Source organism: Protopterus annectens, chromosome 10.part0 (assembly GCF_019279795.1).
Source record: "Protopterus annectens isolate FY-2018-M chromosome 10.part0, PAN1.0, whole genome shotgun sequence".
NCBI lineage: Eukaryota > Metazoa > Chordata > Ceratodontiformes > Protopteridae > Protopterus > Protopterus annectens.
In genome coordinates, this window is record NC_056744.1 from 316299553 (window position 1) to 316318977 (window position 19425).

Genomic DNA, 19425 nt, shown 5'->3' on the forward strand with positions numbered 1-19425 from the left:
TTGTGGGAAGGGAGCAGGTGCATGAGCTTTGGTCTACGTTTATTTAGGCGTAGTGCATACTCTTGGCCTTAGAAACTCAGTAGTTTTAGACAGAACTGAAGACGCGAAAGACGAGTTCGGATAGTGTCGAACATCAGTAATGCGAAGAACTTCCTCAGAAGCTGGTGCGCCTGCTCAGCGGGGCTCTGGACCCATCCAAGGTAGAGACATCCACACTTTCTGTAATCGAAGAAGTCTCTTGCGGCATACTGAATGGGTCTTGGACTGCAGAGGCCTGAGAATCCAATGAAACGGGCATCAGGGGCTGCGAAAGCCCCTGAGTACCAGCGAACTGGCAACTAGCTTAACGGAAGCGTTGCTGGCAGCTTTGGACCTGTGCAGTCTGACTCTTGTCTTTATCCTTACGTTTTTTCAAAATATCTGTAGTCGGATGGCTTACCGAAGCCATTTTGGAATACGGAGATCGAGAATAAGAAGTTATGTACTCACCATAACGTTCCATCTGAGTAGGTATCTTCATTTGTCTGCAACCTTTGGGATACGGATCCGATCTCGGATCTGAGCCGGTAACTTCTATCACAGCATAGATCCGAGCTCCTAGCTCCTCCCTTTACCCATAATCCCCTACCAACCCTGACTGACCTCAGATCAAGTTTGCCCCATAGCACAGCTAATACTGTGTCCCAGAGGGAACTAATCTAAAGAACCCCAGGTAGGATCATATTGGTCAGGGGGAAGGAGGGGGGATGGTTGCAGACAAATGAAGATACCTACTCAAATGGAACGTTATGGTGAGTACATAACTTCTTAATCTGAAGTAGGAACTTCATTTGTCAGCAACCTTTGGGACAGAGTCCCCAGCTACCTAAATCTTGGGTGGCCTCATGGAAGAATATTCCGGAGCACTGCGGAGCCAAAAGACACCCTACCTCGGGAGACAATATCTACTTTGTAGTGGCTGATAAATGTATGAGATGAAGCCCAAGTGGCTGCGGAACAAATGTCATCCAGAGAAACCCTAGCCTTGAAAGCAGCCGATGTAGCAACGGCCCCATTAGAATGAGCATGGACTCCCTGAGGTGCAGGCCTTCCCGAGCTCTGATATGCTAAGAGAATACAACTAGATATCCACCGGGAGAGGGTAACTTTAGAAATCGACTTGCCAAAGTTGTTTTTGGCAAAGGAGACAAACAACTGATCGGATTGCCTATGACCAGTAGTTTGATGAATATAAAAACGTAGTTGTCTGTGCACGTCTAAAGAGTGCAGCTTATATTCTCCTTTGTTTTGATAGTTGGGGAAGAATACTGGAAGATTAATAGATTGATTAATGTTAGCTTCCGAAGATACCTTAGGTAGAAAAGACGGATTTATCCTGAGGTGAACTCTGTCTGGGTGGAAGACCAAATACGATGGTTTGACACAGAGCCTGGAGTTCCGAGACCCTCTTGGCTGAAGTTATGGCCACCAAAAAGGCCGTTTTCCAAGAGAGGTATTTGAGATCAACAGTGGCCGCCGGCTCAAAAGGGGGGCTAGTCAAGGCCTGTAAAACTAGGGATAAATCCCATGGAGGTACCACCTATTTGACCGGGGGCCTGAGGAGGAAGGTACCCTTAAGGAAGGTCTTACACAGTTTGGAAGTAATAAGCGGGCCTGACTCCTGCCCTACATGATAGTGTGAAATTGCTGCAAGTTGTACCTTGACCGTGGAAGAACTAGCCCCCTGGTGAAAGAGAGAAGTTAGAAAATCTAGAACCGACGCTACCGGCGCCGTAAAGGGATCTAAATGACGGTGCTCTGCCCAAATGGAAAAACGTTTCCATTTACTCCGATAAACCCTTCTGGTGGAAGGCTCGTGAGCTGCTACTAGAATGGCTTTGACTGGTGATGAGATTCCGGGAGTCCTTATCAGGAGTGGAACTGGAGCAACCAAGCCGTCAGCTTTAGGTTGGCCAGGTTCGGAGTCGGGAGACCCAGGGGGTGAGAAATGAGATCCGGGAGGGGATCCAGAATCCAGGGCAGATGAATCAGGTGAGACCATAGGTAAGGGAACCACGTCTGACGAGGCCAGAATAGGGCAATGAGGATCATCTTGCTCCCTAACTGACTGGCTTTCTGCAATAGTTTCAACATCAGGGGCAGAGGCGGGTAAGCATAAAGCAGACCGGGAGGCCAAGCATGGACTAGAGAGTCTCTCGGGGACTCTCCCGGAGGGGGGATCAGAGCAAAGTAATCGTTGCATTTGGCATTTGAGGGGGAGGCAAAAAGATCACAACAAGGTCGCCCCCATCGGGCAAATACTTGCTCTGCCACTAGAGGATTGAGAGACCACTTGTACGGAGTCAGGATAGTACGACTGAGTCTGTCCGCTAAAATGTTGGACCGTCCCGGAATGTGCGTTGCGATGAGAAAGCGGTTGGTGGATATCGCCCATTCCCGCACTCTCATGGCCTCGCGGCAGAGAGGGTAAGACCTGGTTCCCCCCTGTTTGTTGATGTACCAGACGACTGACATGTTGTCTGTCTGTACTGCAATCGTCCCCACCAGAAGAGGGTTGTGAAGTGCTTGCAACGTCAAAAGCACCGCCCTCATTTCCAGGACGTTGATATGCAATGAGGTCTCTATGTCGTTCCACGTGCCTTGGACTGTTCTGCCCGAATAGTGCCCCCCCCAGGCGAGAAGCGTCCGTGGTCACTGTGGCGACTGGCGGAGGCAGCGAGAAGGGGCGTCCCGTGTGGAGATTGGAGGACTGGAGCCACCACACGAGCGACCTTTTGCAGACCCTGCTTAAGGGAATAGGATGAGACAGGGGATTGCGAGATAGGGACTATTGTACCTGGAGGGTCCACTGTACGACCCTCATATTCAGCCGGGCCAATGGCAGCAGCGGAATTGCTGCCTGCCATTGACCCTAGAGCCCTCAGGACCAATTCCGCCGAAGGAGCTTGAAGTTGAAGGATGGCCTGCACGTGCAACCCCAGGTTCTGAAGCCGATCTGGAGTCAAGAAAGCAGGCATCAGTCTGGAGTCCAACCTCGCCCCTATGAAATCCAATACTTGTGTAGGAGCCAGGGAGGATTTGGCCATGTTGATGGTCAACCCTAGGAGTGGAGCCAGACTGAGGAAATAATCCCTGCATGAGCAAAGAAGATGCCTTGTTGGGGCGGTAAGGAGCCAATCGCCCAGGTACGGAAAGACCTGAATTCCCTGGAGTCTCAGGTGGGCCGCTATCGCTGCCAAGACCTTGGTGAACACCCTGGGGGCTGAGGTGAGACCGAAGGGAAGGGCCCTGAACTGGAAATGGCTGGCTCCCAGCCGGAAGCGGAGAAACCTCCTGGAGCGTCTGTCTACGAGAATGTGATAGAACGCATCCTTGAGCTCTATCGAGCACATCCAGTCGTTCTCCTGCAGTAGTGGGAGAATAGATTGCAGTGTGACCATCCGGAACTTTACTTTTGGTACTACCAGGTTCAAGAGAGAGAGGTCCAGGATGGGCCTCACGTCCCCCGTCTTTTTTGGCACCAGAAAGAACCTGGAGTAAAAACCTGATCCGAGCTGATCTGGGGGGACGGGCTGGATGGCTCTTTTTTGTAAGAGCTGCTGAATTTCTGCAGCAGCCGCCTCCCTTTGATTGGGTGGTACATCGGGGAGGCTTCTGATTCTAGGGGTTACAAGAAAGGGAATTTGGTATCCTCTGGATATAACACGAACCACCCAGCGATCCGTTGTTATGGACTCCCACATTGCTAGGTGCCTCGAAAAACGTCCCCCGACTGCCTCCAGAGTGGAGCAGCCGGGTAACCCCTCAGGGGTTCTGCGTGGGCCTCTCAGAGAAAGGTTCTCTGGACCCAAAATACCTGGGACCCCCCTCTGCCTCTAGGGCGGCGTCCTCCCTGTCCTCCTCTGCCACGAGAGGACTGGCTGTCCGGAGCAGACTGGGATTGATGCAATTTCCGGAATCACATCTTCTTCTGACCCTTTTGGTTCTTGGCAAAGGACCTCTGGGGAGCAGAGAAGCGGACTCTGACGGCAGACGTCTTCCTGTCTTTCTCGCTCTGGACAAGGGTGTTGCGAATGTTTTTGCCAAACAATAAAGAACCATCAAAAGGGGCATTCGCAAATGACGCCTTAAAGGGTTCCGAGAAGTCACAATGTCGGAGCCAGGCTTGCCTCCTCATGACCAGCCCGACTCCGCCTGCTCTAGCGGCTCCCTCAGTGGCGTGAGACAAAAGCCGCATAGAGGTGTTGGAAATAGAAAGTAGGGTGGACATTCGGGAGGAGTACAGTTGCTTGTCCCCTTCCGACATGGACCCTGGGGGGGGAAGCAGCGTATTCTTTAATTAGATCCCGCTGCATCCGAATGACGTGTGCCATATAGTTCATGGCCCTCATGGAGAAGGTCGCTGAACTGAAGGCCCGCTTCCCAAGGCGGTCCATCGCACAAGACTCCTTGCTCGGCGGATGAACCGTGGGGCTCTCCTGAGCCAACTCTCTCTTGGTGGCTGCCGCCACCAACATGGCATCCACAGGGGGACTTTTGCTCCAATGTGTTCTCTCTGACAGGGGGGGGGGGGCTCAAGATTTTGTCCGGGCGCTTTGGAACAGGCTCTACAGTGTCCGGCTCCCTCCAAGCCCTAGTGGCTATAAGATCCACCAAGGGGTCGGGGGGAGGGGACACCCAAGAGGTAGATGGCCCTGCCTCGAATGCCTCTAGGAATACAGACTCGTCGGAGGAAGCCTTGGGGGCAGACCCCCCCCCCCCGATTCTGAGCATTTCCATGATGTCTCCAAAGGAGACATCTTCAGGGGGTGACCTTGGGGAGCCTTCCCCTTCATCCAAGTCCGTATCTTCAGTGAGGGACTCAGGGGAGTCCACGTGCCTCTTTTTGCACTTTGACTTGCAAGGAACCTACTCGAGGGGGCTATCCGAGGAGTCCTCACCAGCAATATCTTGTTCCAATGGAACACCTAGAGGCGCTGAAGCAGGCTGCCCCGAAGGCCGGGTGAGGGGAGCCAGGACCAGCTGAGAGGGAGTGCAGGGGGGAGCCGAAGCCAGGACCGGAGGCCTGAATGTACTCAACAGTACCCTCTCCACCACCGTGAAAGCCGAGGGGGAGCCGCTCTCTAACGGATCCGAGATCCGACTCCCACTCGGATCCGAGGCAGGGATCGGACCCGGAGCCGAGACTGTCGGATCCGAAGGACCCGCGCGCTCCGACCAGGACGGGGCCAAAAGCATACAGAGTCCCTCGGATTCGAAGCTCGGCCTACGGCTCCGAGAGGTCGGATCTGACAAACTCGAGGGAATAGTCGGAGCCGAAGTGCCTAGCACTGTCGGCTCCGACCCACCCCCGGATCCAACACGGCTCGGCTCCGACAGCTCCGAACCAGGAAGGCGGGTCAGAGAAGGAGCTATAGGAGCAAAAAAGGGGGTCGAGCTCCCCTCCGGAGGGGGGGAGGCAAGAGCACTCCCATCTGCATCTGGGCCTGGATGAACCTCCTCATCATCCGGTCCATGTCCGCATTCGACATACTGAAGGTGGACCTCGAGGAGGCCACCGAGGCAGGCCTGGAGTGCCTCCTCGATGACCTCGACGGGGACCGGGTCACCTCCTCCTCGGGTCCCGGTGAGAAGCAAGGGGATCGGATCCGAGGAGGAGGCGAACCAGAAACCCTGGAGGGAGAAGCCCGTTTGGCAGGCGGGGCCGAGGAGGAGTCTTTGGCCCGCCGCTTAAGGTGCTTCTCCCTCCGCTTCTCTTTCCTGGCCTCCCTCACCTCCAAAGCCACAGTGGGAGGTTGAGTCCCGGTTGGAGGGAGGGGGGCAGGAGTGGCCGCTACCGAAGACTGGGTAGCGGTCACAGAAGTACCGGAGGCCGGAGCCAGGTCTGGGGGCAAAAGGCCCGCCAGAACCAGCTTCGACCTCCGATCCTTAAGTGCCCTGGGGTTGAACGCAGCGCAAATCGCGCAACCCGAGGAGAGGTGTTCAACCCCAAGGCACCTAAGGCACCGAGTGTGGCCATCAGCCGGTGAAAGCTTGTGACCACACTCGGTGCATTTCGAAAAAATAGCTTTAGGGGCCTCCGACATCACTAAAAGAAAACGCACACGTTAGGCCCCTACACACTACACACACACACACTGTGACCAGCGAGGGCAGAGAGGAGAAATATAGATAAAAAATTTAAGCTAATTTAAGCTAAAAGAAGTGAAAATAGGGCTACGGAACACCTAAACACACATACAAACACTCGCTCAAAAAGAGTACAAGAAAGAAATTAAAATTTTCTTTTCTCACAAGAATACACCAAGAACTCTGGAATCTAGCTGTTGCTTGAAGAGCGGCAAACTAGATCTGAGGTCAGTCAGGGTTGGTAAGGGATTATGGGTAAAGGGAGGAGCTAGGATCTATGCTGTGATAGAAGTTGCCGGCTCGGATCCGAGATCGGATCCGTATCCCAAAGGTTGCTGACAAATGAAGTTCCTACTTCAGATCAAAAGTATTTAGTAACAATAAGGGCCTTATGCCGAATAGTTTGGGCATTGACCAAGGCACAAACTGACAGCGAGGTACGTCATGGTCTGGGCCTAAACAGGTGATGCAGTAAGAATGGAAATCTCAGTGTGGTATTCGATTTACACAGGCAAGACAATTGTTAACTTTTTCTGACATTGGTTTGAGCAAGAAAAAAGGATCCCCAATGGGGTACTTAGCTTTAGAAGACTTCAGGATAATTCAATTCAGAAATGGAAACTCAGGTAGCTGCCTACCAGTACTCATGTGAACTGCTTCTCGGCAAGAAAGACTGATGTAATGGCGTCGGCTGCCTGTTTTTATACCCTTGACGCCAGTCCTAGAGCAACAGCAACCAACGTAGAAATACTAAGTCTCTGGTATTCGGGCCGACTGAGGGCTACCCAGCGACAGATAACCCAAGTGTGATGACTGCAACAGTGAAACATGAAGAACATCTGTTCAACCAAGCACATTCATCCCTTGGATTTCTAGTTATTGCTACTAGAATTTGTGAAATAGGAATTGCAGTTGTGAAGGGTCAACTGTCTCGGAATCCAGGACTCCCCTTCTCTCTTCAGACCCCAGTCCAATTTGTCCAGAAGGACTCTTCAGATTCTGCAGTGTCAATGAAAGTTCAGGTGTAAGGCTTGTGGGCTCCTCAGGACATGCCAAAGCACATAAATGTAAAACAGATGCTGGCAGTGATTCATGCCATAAAATGTCTTCACCACTTACGGACTCTGGGTCCTCTTCTAGTGGTCACAGACAATAATACTGCAAGATATGTAGCAACTGAACAAGCAAGGAGGTACGAAGGCAATATCCTCTTTGTCAGTGGGCAGGTGATGGCCTGGGAGCTGGCTCTACAGCATTCTCTGACTCTTCAGGCCTCATACATTATTTCAGAACAAAACACAGTGGCAGGCAGGCTAAGCCAATCCTGGTCAGACCCTCACAAGTGGAAGTGCCATAAAGAGGTCTTCCAGCACTTTATCCAGATGAGAGGAACACCGCAAGTATATCTGTTCACCTCCTTTCAAAATAGACAACTGAAAAAATTATGTTAAAGAGATCCTTGCAGGCATGCTTGGAAGGCAGATGGTCTATCATTCCCAAGGTTGGGAATGTTCTCTATGCATGTCTATCCTTCCCAGTAATTCCCAATGTACTTCTAAAGATTTGAAAATAATTACCAAAAATCACTGTGTTAACCAAGTTTTGGCCCAGGCAAAGTTAGTTCTCCCTTTTAATGGAACTGGCCAAGAGCAATTACCAGACATTTCCTTACATACTGGATCTGCTCATACTGCATCAAGGGCGAATGGTACACCCCAACTTAGAGTAACCGCCAACGGGCAGCTTGGATGATTCTATTTTGATAACTTTTAAGCACTTGTTTTATGAGGATGTGCACCAGGTATTTAAGGAGACAAAAAGTTGCAACTAGAAAACCTTATATTTACAAGTAAAGGTTTTCTAGGTGGTGCCTAGCCAATAACAGAGGTCCTAAAAAAGTTTCAACCCCTCTGGTTTTTAAATATTTGTGAGAGCTACTTACTGATGGTTTGTCATACACTTTTATCAAAGGGCAACTTGCGGTCATCTCTGCTTGTCTGCCCATGAATCCCCCTCTTTGGTCTCTTTTTGTGGTAAACTGTTTATGAAAGGAGTGCTGCAAAATCAAATTCCTCCTCCCTAGGATCTCAACTTTGTTGTTGAAAATTTGACCGGAGCTCCTTTATAACTTGCTTCTCTGACTGATTTACAGTTCTTTAAGACTGTTTCAATAATTGTTCTGACATCTGCAAGGTGAGTTTCTGAGCCACAAGCTCTCATGGTGGGCCAACCCTATCTGATTTTTCACAAAGACACACTACTTCATCATTTATGCCTAAAGCTGTTTCTGAATTTACTTTGAATGAAGCCATCAATCTCCCGGTGTTCTAAACTGATCCAAAAAACAACGGATGAACATATTCTATATACCTTAGATGCACACAGGCAGCTTAGATGCTATTTTGATAGAACAAAGCCCTTTAGTAATGCTGAACAGCCGTTTGTCTCCTAAATAGGGGCAAAAAAAGTCAGCCTGTCACTAAGCAAATTATTGCAAAATGGTTGTCGTCTGCTATTATTTTCTGTTTCTTCCACCATGGTAAATCTTTTCCAGGCCAGGGAAAAGCTGACTGGAAGAGGGCCTTATACTTTTCAATGGTATATTGGAAAGGAGTGAACTCTAAAAGCATTGTAGAGGCAACAACGTGGTCCTCTGTTCATACCTACGAAAAGCATTACAAAACTGGATTCCTTTTCAAGGTCCAGAGCTGGCTTACCTGTAACAGTAGATGTTCAAATTCCTCAATGCCTCAGTGGCAGGACCCACCCCCACCCACCATCCACCAGATTGTGTACAGCTGAGGCAGGTTTCAACCTCTTTCATTCAGCTGTGGTTGAATGTGTTTTTTATATGGATATTGTTACTGGCTGTGAATTTACTCTTGTATATGACGCTGGCTTTGGGTATTTTTCTTTCATTCTTTATGTAAGTGAAAAAAGCCTGAACACTCACTTTCTGTGACAATTGAAAGCGTCCCTCTCAGGATGGGTCTACTTTGACCCACTGATATTACACTTCTTCAAAATGTGATTTCGTGACTTTGTTTTCGCGAAAGTGCATTTCTCTGAAAATGCACTTCCAAGAAAAAACAGATCACCGAACATTAAAAAAAAAAAAAAAAAAACTACACTAAACACATCTATGCAGGAGAGCAAGCCTCCCTGCACCCCCCATGTGGGGGATGCGCCTTCCACAGCCCCGCTACTTATATATTCTAACTTTGTAATTGCACTACAGTGGGGAAAAGGGAATATTCCCTTATTCTCACTGTGCCACGATCTACAACAAACTCGCTGGCTATTTGGTGATCTGTTTTTTCACAAAAGTGCATTTTTTGGAGAAATGCAATTTTGCGAAAATAGAGTTGCGAAATTACGTTTTGAAGAAATGTAATTTTTGTGGGTCAAAGTAGACCCCTCAAGATATACTCAGTCAAGCAGCTGTCACAGAAAAACAGCAAGAGGAGAGTCTTTTGAAAGCTGTTCAGTACTGGGTTACCTTGGCAAATAATCCAAAATGCCATTGATGCAGTGAGGAATTTGAACATCTACAGTTACAGACAAGTATGACTTATGAAATTATACTTTTTATATACAGGTCTGTCGAATTCTTATCAACCAGAGGAGAAGCTGTGGACCATGATTAGTAAAGACTTGAAGAAAAGTATTTGAGAGGGTAGGAGAGAAGGGTTAATGGAGTAAGTTGTTTCTCCCCACTGAACAAGGTGGTTTAAGATTACCTAATTTGAAGGGATACTTTATCTCTATGCAGTTAGGGCTTATACGCATAACAGAAGCAGAAGGTTACAAGGGCATAATGATAAAAGTTCGGGGTTAAAGAAATAAGAAGGGATTAGGATTTTGGAAGCAAGCCCTTAAGGAGAGTAACAACCACCAAACAGAATATCTTGGATCTTGTTCTTACTAATGTGGTGGTATATCTTGCACCACCCCTTGCGTATCCTTGTCACTTGTTAGGTCTAACCATTTGTACTGACATTTGCCAGGCAACATCTTTTAATAGGGAGTGGACTGACCTTTCAAGAGGCTTATCAGCTGAAATTTACAGCCAGACCCTGGTAGGAAGGGGGGGGGGTCATGAAGGCATACAGGAATGGAACCCTACTCATAACCTTTGGACATGGCAGTTCCAAGATTTATTCTGGCATAAGAAACAACAAAAGATCCACCAGAAAATAGTTTATTGTATAACTCTGACGTCTCGGCCACAGCCTTCAAGGAGTATAAATCATAGAAAACCACATACAAATTTATACTACTGCACAACATCAATTAATATAATTATACAATTAACCAATCTAAGTTAATTACATTCAATTTAACAAAATTTTCCAATTAAAATCTTCATTTAAACCAAGCGGATGCAAGGTTTTAAATTTTAAAATGTATATAGCTTCCTTATATAACAGAAGTTGTTTAACATTGACATTTTTATATTTATAATCATATACCTGTTCTAAAACAGTCCCTTGCAAACCACTACTATCACCATTATGAAAATTTAAAAAGTGCATAGCCACAGGGCTTTCTTCTTTCTTATTATCAATGTCCCTGATATGCTCCAAGAGCCTCACTTTAAAGGCTCTCTTAGTTTCACCAATGTAAAATTTTCTACAGGGACACTTTAGTGCATATATAACACCCTCAGAGTTACAATGAAAAGCATGATTAGTTTTAAATGAAATATTATTAATACATGAAAAACAAGATACAATAAAATTACATGCCTTGCATTTGCCACACGGATAAGTACCCTTATTTTCATAACCATGATGTATGGGATCTAGTGGCAAATTAAATCTACTTTCAACTAAAAAATCTTTTATATTTTTACCCCTACGATAAGAAAATTTTAGTTCGAAGTCCAACCAGGTTTTGACACTGCCTAGTGAACCTAAATATTTCCAAAATTGTGTAATGATTTTCATAAATTCTGTAGTAAAACAACCAAATGTAGTTACAAAATATAATATTCCACTACCCTCTTGGGCCTTATTACCTTTACATGTATCATTTTTAAAACTAGAACAAAATTGATCAGTAACTTGCTTTTTGCCACCACTATCTCCCACAAGGGTGCTCAAGGACAGAAACGCCAGCGGGAATATTTTCACAACTCAGCGGGTGAACAACATGGACAAGGGGGTTACAAGCGAGGTAAATGGTGACACTTCACAATATAATGTACATGAATATGTAATCAACTTGTCAAGATATTTGTTTAATGATGTAGAACTATCTGTTTTGAATCGGGGATTAAAATTCATCCCCACTGTAGTGTCGAGACTACATGATATGCAAAAAGATGTTTATGTGTTTGGCAGAAAGTTGCATTTAAAACATTTTTTTAGCCAAACACACAAATATTTAGATCAAAGTCCTTGGGATGATAGTATGAGTGCTTCATCTGATAGTTTTTATTCTTGTGTATCAGAAGAAACAGCGAATGCTTATTGTAAATTCAATACTGATAATGTTCCCTCTACTAGTCATTTTACCCCAAATGTTTTGAACACTGACGTTTGTAACTTTATTAATTTGGTAAATTAATTCACTGATGTTGCATATAATGAGTTTATGCGAAATAGAAAGAATATTAAATATAATATGCATTTTAAGGAGTGGCAGGCCTTGTTAGCATTAAGTAGTAAGAGAGAAATTACCTTTAAACCAGCTGACAAAGGTAATAAACTAGTGGTCATGGATTCTATACATTATTTGAGTATGTGCATGGACCATCTTAATGATACAAAAACCTATGAAAAAGTAAATATTGATTTATATGATGCATCCATATTAGAATATAAGGAACTTATAAATAAGGGTTTAAGATTAGGTTATTTTTGTGCTACAGATATTAAGAATAAATTTGAGATAGAGGGTTGCTCAATGGCTTATTTTTACTGTCTACCCAAAATACATAAAAATTTAAAAAAGCCACCAGGCAGACCCATTGTCTCTGGTTGTAATTATTTTCTGCATAATTTGGGTATCTTTTTGCACAATTTTCTTTTACCCTATGTTACACGTTTACTGTCTTATATCACTGATGTGTTTGATTTTTTAGACAAAATCAAAGAGACTGCTTGGAATGAGAACATGTATTGGGTGACAGTAGATGTTAAGAGCCTATATACTAATATTTGCCATTCTTTTGGCATAGAGGCCATTAGGTTCTTTTTGGGTGCTTCTCCATCAACAGAGTACATAATAGAGCTTATTTATTTTTCGTTAACTAATAATTTTTTTGAGTTTAATAATATTATATATCATCAAAGACAAGGTACAGCCATGGGGGCTGCTTTTGCCCCCATGTATGCAAACCTGGCCATGGGTTTATTTGAATTAGAGGTTATATATAGACATGATTTTTTTCATACTCATGTTATTAAATATTTTAGATACGTGGATGATTTAATTTTTTAGTAGAAGGTGGGAAATCTTCTGTATGTCAATTTATTTCAGATCTGAATGTTAATAGATTTTCTTTAGAATTTGATGGCTTAAGGATAGGCACCATTATCCCTTTTCTGGATGTGGTTCTTGATATTTCAAATGGTATGAATTTCGTGACTTCGATTAACAGAAAATTCGATGGGGTTCTCAGTATGTTCATGGAACTAGTGGCCACTCCCCCCATATTATTCAAGCCCTGCCATATGGGGAAATGTTGGGAATCTCTAGGTTATGCAATAACAGTGAGATATTCAATGATGAATTATGCCTATTGTTACAATCTTTTTCTAATGGGGGATATAGTAAGGAAATATTAGAAGATAGTTATAAGCGTTTGTGTGGTGGCAAAAAGCAAGTTACTGATCAATTTTGTTCTAGTTTTAAAAATGATACATGTAAAGGTAATAAGGCCCAAGAGGGTAGTGGAATATTATATTTTGTAACTACATTTGGTTGTTTTACTACAGAATTTATGAAAATCATTACACAATTTTGGAAATATTTAGGTTCACTAGGCAGTGTCAAAACCTGGTTGGACTTTGAACTAAAATTTTCTTATCGTAGGGGTAAAAATATAAAAGATTTTTTAGTTAAAAGTAGATTTAATTTGCCACTAGATCCCATACATCATGGTATTGAAAATAAGGGTACTTATCCGTGTGGCAAATGCAAGGCATGTAATTTTATTGTATCTTGTTTTTCATGTATTAATAATATTTCATTTAAAACTAATCATGCTTTTCATTGTAACTCTGAGGGTGTTATATATGCACTAAAGTGTCCCTGTAGAAAATTTTACATTGGTGAAACTAAGAGAGCCTTTAAAGTGAGGCTCTTGGAGCATACCAGGGACATTGATAATAAGAAAGAAGAAAGCCCTGTGGCTATGCACTTTTTAAATTTTCATAATGGTGATAGTAGTGGTTTGCAAGGGACTGTTTTAGAACAGGTATATGATTATAAATATAAAAATGTCAATGTTAAACAACTTCTGTTATATAAGGAAGCTATATACATTTTAAAATTTAAAACCTTGCATCCGCTTGGTTTAAATGAAGATTTTAATTGGAAAATGTTGTTAAATTGAATGTAATTAACTTAGATTGGTTAATTGTATAATTATATTAATTGATGTTGTGCAGTAGTATAAATTTGTATGTGGTTTTCTATGATTTATACTCCTTGAAGGCTGTGGCAGAGACGTCAGAGTTATACAATAAACTGTTTTCTGGTGGATCTTTTGTTGTTGCTTCTGGTTTGCTGTTCTGGTTGTTTCATTTATTCTGGCATAGTCTGAATAATATGGCTAAATTTGGAAGAAAAAAGTTCCTTGATTAGAAAATGGCTTTGGAAAAGTGGATAAATAATCAGTTTATGTTTGTGTTACATAAGCTCTGTTTTCTAAGACTTGTCACCGATTGATTTTTGATCATTAACATCTGCTCACACACACCTTCCCATAAAAGCAGAGTCACAATTCCAACAGAAAAAGGCTAAAATGATCTAGGATATGGAAGACTTGTGTTTATACTTCATTATATTTTTACTGTTGATTCTGATATTACATGTCTTTATAATTAAGGACAGAGCTGTTAAAGTTGGCACACAAGTACTGCAGATCAGACTAAGTGTTTACATATCTTTACTTCTCTGAAGGTTCTTTATCTGGATCATATTACATGGGAAAAAAATCTTTAAAAGATGGATGCAGAAACAGACTGAATGGCCCCTTCTGTGACAGCCATCCAACATCCTATCCACAGGTAGTGTGAGGGCTCACCCTCAGTCCCACCTCCTCTGGTCTCCGACTAGCAGCCATTCCCAGTCTACCTCCACCCACCCCAATGAGCTTAGCTTATATAAATATAACTGAACTTACCTGATAATAGTCACATATACTAGCTTCACTCATCTCCCCCACAATAAAGGAACTGATATTTTGCAGCTTGGATCAAAACTTTCTGAGCTCATCATTTTTTCTGATTTGAGCATGTTTTATTTTCTAGCATAAATGCACTAAAGTAATCTTCTGCTGACCACCACAACAACCTGAACACTACAGCCGGGGGTAACAAATATTTGCAATGTACAACAGTGTTCAAAACTGGCATATCTATAAAGCAAGACTTATCTCCATAAGTACCATGCGATCTTTTACATCCACCTGATCTACCATTAAACTCAGGTAGATGAGGCCTCAGTTTAACTTCTCATCCAAAGGATGTCATACTCAGAAGTGTAGCACCCCGTATATTGCATTGCAGTGTCCGTATGGAAAAATTAATCCAACTACCTGGTGTGGGAATAGAACCCAAAACCTTCTGCATGAAAGGCGAGTGTGCTATCTTGTTCAGCTACTGAGACTGCCAGACACATTTCTGATATATTAATTTAGCACAGAGTATCAAAATCTGATGAAAAAATGAGTTTCAAGTTTGAGTTTTTCTTTTAGAAAATAACACGCTGTAGTAATAAAAGGCAGGGAGACACTGAAAATCACTGCTAAAGAAAGTTTGTTATGGCTCCCTCCTGGTTAGAAGATAGCGTTACAGAAGCATGAACTGATGACTAATAACTTGTACTTGATTTGTTTCAAAATATGTGCTAGGATGACATATTGTGAGTTACTACCTCTGCTCATACTACACTTTAATACTTTTTTAAGCTAGAAAGATCTAGTTCCTTAAACTTTGTAAAATACAACAAAACCGTATTAAACAAGCAAACCAATGAATCGACTGATCTACGTTACCTTATTCAAGAAACTGATAACTTTACTTTTCACTTCAACCTTCAGTAAGCTTTGCGGAACTACTTCTTCATGACTTGTCTCCTAAAAGAAACATAAAAACATTAAATTCACTGTAAGGGGAAGAAAGCATTCTACACAAAATGACAGACTTATTCAGCTCATCAGCTGATTGTGAGGAAGGACTTCTGGGTGTTAACTGTTGGCATTTCCTTTTCAGTTATCTCCATTCAGTGGAGTCTCTCTCGCTTGTCTCACCCTTAGAGGCACGTGTGTACATCCTACAGTGCATTCCATGGCATCTCGTGTCAGCACAGAAAGCACACTTCGTCCTTGTGCTCCACAATTCAACCACATCCGATGACTGAGCACAAATCCTAAGTCTGGAAACAAAACTCGCACCTATGTACACACAAATCTAATAAATCGCATACTAAACCAGCTTTTAGAAAAACCCATCTGCAACTGTAAGACAGAGCAGTTGCCTAGAGAAGGGATAACAGCTGAAGGGTAATAATCACCCAATACAGATGGCTTCCTCACAGATCAAGTGATACAGAGAGTACATGCCATACCTCTCAACCTGGAATCATCAAAAATCTGGACAAGGCCCATGAAAAATAGGTACAAATCTGTACAATGATTAGCATAAAATGTGCATACACAATTACATAACCCCGTCCACTCCAATGGAATTGTGGGATACCAGCTTTCAAATGAAAACTGATGAACAGACAACCAAAATATGGCATCAGAGTCCCCCTCCAATGTCCCATTACCTGGCTATTTCAACCCATTTACCATAAACACTAATGTGCATACTGCTTTACTTCTACAATTTTTTTATTTATTTTATATTTACATTTTATAACACAATGCACAGACACTAACAGACATCTGCTAAACAAAGCAATACTGTTTCACAATGAAAATAGACTTAGCATTAAAACGTCTCTGCCCTTGAAACTCACATTCATTGAAACAGCATTAAAACCCACACCACATCCATGATCCAAAGAAAATGCATCTGGCAAGTGGTGGATAAAGATTACCTGTGGGCTGTTTTCAAATCATAGACCCTTGCATACAAAACAAGAAACATACATGTGTTCTTTGATACACTTTCCTGACTTTATTAAATTATATTCCTTGTATAATACAACAAACTTGTTAGACTTAGAACGCATTTTAAATTTACTGTTTGAACATTTTTCCAGTGGGCAATGAAACAAAATGCATGAACCAATAATGACAAAACTGCACTGTTCAGAACATTTCCATCATAGAAGTCTACTTACACACACACACACACACACACACACACACACACACACACACACACACACACACACACACACACACAGAATGGCAGTAGTATAAGCCATGGGCATCTTGCATAGCTTCTCAAACTTATTTTCAATTTCATTTTTTTTGCTTGACTTACTCTGATTTGTGTTATCAGACCAACACTCAGTAGCTGTAAATGCACAACAAAATAAACTAGGCAAACTGCATGTTTTAAGACTTCCAATTTTTAGTCCAAGACCAAGTACTGACAGACTCTCTCCTACATTCATCCTGAAGCATTAAAAAGTACAGTTGTGCACACTTACCATAAATGTAGATGTTCGAGTGTATTCACTGTTGCAGTCATTACATTTGGGTAATCTGCTGGCAGGTTGCCCTCAGTCGGCCTGAATATCAAAGTCTTGGGTCCTGCGTTGGATGCTGTCTCCTCTTCCATGACGTCAGGTCTTCAGGGGTATAAAACATGTAGCTGACACCATTTTATTCAGTCTTTCTTGCCGCGCAGTGCCCGAAGCAGAAGCAGTTCGCAAGTGCCGGTCGGCCGACATCTGAAATTTTCGCATTCGAGTTTCAGAACCGAAGTCTTCAATTAAAGCTAAGTACCCCATTGGGGAAACTTTTTCTTGCTCCTTACCGATGTCAGTAAAAGGTAATAATTGCATTACTTGTGGGAAGCAAATACCTCATAAGGATTTTCATTTGTACTGTATTCCTTGCCTAGGCCCAGATCATAACATGCCTTGCTGTCAGTTTTTTGCTAGAATTAACCAACACACTATTAAGCGTCGGTATATTTTTGCATCAAAATATTTTGGATCCAGATTTAATTACCCTGAAATGTCGTCGGATAGCAATCCGACTACCGAGTTCACAAAAAAATGCAAAGAAAAAGACAGAGACATACCGTCGAGATCCAAAACAGACGACAAAGCGTCTCCTAAGCTAGTCGCCGGTACTCAGTGAGGCACTTTTGCAGCCCCTGATACCCGCTACTTTTGAGTCGCAGGCCTCTACTGAGACCCATGTGGATTCCCGTATGCCGCGAGATTCTCAGAGTATTGAACATGCGGATGTCTCTCCCTCGGATGGGTCCGGTGCCGCTGAGCAGGCACCGGCCTCTGAGGGTGCTTTCAGGCCTCAACATTTCTATATAAAACCGATGCCAGCTACAAAATACACTCAACAATACAGATACAACGTTATGGTAAGACATAACTTCTTTTTTTTCCTCTGAGAACAGAGAAATAACAGAGCGAGCAGCTTGAAATGGTGTGTGTAAGAACACAGCTTTCTTACGAGAATGGACATGATGTGTGTAAGGAGCTTTCTTTCCTTCCAAGAGGCAGGAGAATGTGTGTTTCCTCCGAGAAATAACAGAGCAAGCAGCATGAAATGGTGTGTGTGTGTGTGTGTGTGTGTGCCCGTCTGTGTGTGTGTGTATGTAAAAAATGCCCCAGGTGAATATACCTGCTGGCTAGAACTCTGAGCTTTGGGTTCAGGTAACAACAGCCTATTGTCCCTACCTACCACCACTTCCACATTTATGCCTCTTATTTTTCTTCTGTTCCTCAAAATCTGTGGTTTTCTGAATATTTGTGGCAAATCAGTGAAGAACTGAATTCACTAAATAATGACAGGCATTTGAATTTCAGATTTCGTATTCTTCAGAAAATAAATGGTAAGACAAAACCTTTTAGTCTAGCAATTTTCTAAGTTTATAATATCAGTATTTGAAATATGTCCCTGTTTTGGGGGCTGTATTCCCCCATTATTGGCTTTATCCAGTTTTTTTGTGCTAAGAGGTTGAGAGCTATGGTGAGAAGTAAGAACTGAATTATTGGCTTTGTCCAGGTTTTTTCTGCTAAGAGGTTGAGAGCTATGGTGAGAAGTGAGAAATGAATTGACTAAATTATATTAATTAAGTTTCAGTCTCCTGTCTTTCAGGAAACTGCTGATGTGGCATAGTGGTATGTTGGTCTGACTGTAGTGCACAGGGTCATGGGGCCAAGACTTGGCAGTGAAATACCTAGTGGAGCACAACATTTTATTCTAGCAACTTTCCAAAATTATACAAGCAAGCAGTGTTTAAAATGTGTCCCTGTTTTTTGCCCCCCCCCCCCAATACATTTTGGCTTTTTCCAGATTTCTTGTGCTGATACAGTTGAGTGTCTAGTGGATTTTACAAGGACCTGAGTGATTCAGGGGAAGAGAAGTTTAGTGTTGCTTATGCTGAGGTTATTTGCATTCTTAATAGCACAACAGGTTAAAAACTTGCGTTTGATGAGAAGGCTGTGGGTTCTACTCCCACAGTATGTAGATGCATTGCTGATACTGTACTGTGGTGGTGTATTTTTAAAGGGGGTGGGTGTAACAAGTCAGGGGTGTAGCTACAGATACAACAGAGGTAAGAAAATGTCATGCACAAGGGCATGTGTGCCTCAGTGGAAACAGCAAAAAATATCATTAACCAAATTCAGCAACAGAAAATCAGAATTATTATGTTCTGTGCTGCCTTATAAGAAAATATTTTTAAACAAGTACAGTACATTTTCCAGCATTCAAGACAAAACACATTTTCCACTGCAGACAGTGGAGGAGCAACAGTGGCCAGTTAACAGCATCTGGATTACAATGATAGATGTTCTTCGTGTTTCACTGTTGCAGTCATTACATTTGTCTTGTATTGTTGATCCTCACTCAGTCATTACGTGTGGGTAGTCGGAACCAAGCCGGCCATCTTCCAAGCTCACGCCAGCTGCAAA

The 19425-nt window shown here is 43.2% G+C and overlaps 1 protein-coding gene across 1 annotated transcript in view; it reads right to left on the reverse strand.

Moving 5' to 3' along the window:
- Positions 1-19425, reverse strand: part of CCHR10.PART0H1orf112 (chromosome chr10.part0 C1orf112 homolog) — a 2885111-nt gene that overhangs the window by 225061 nt on the left and 2640625 nt on the right. The window contains exon 25 of the mRNA XM_044086752.1: positions 15359-15439. Coding sequence (XP_043942687.1) covers positions 15359-15439 — 81 coding nt within the window. The remainder of the gene's footprint in view (positions 1-15358; positions 15440-19425) is intronic.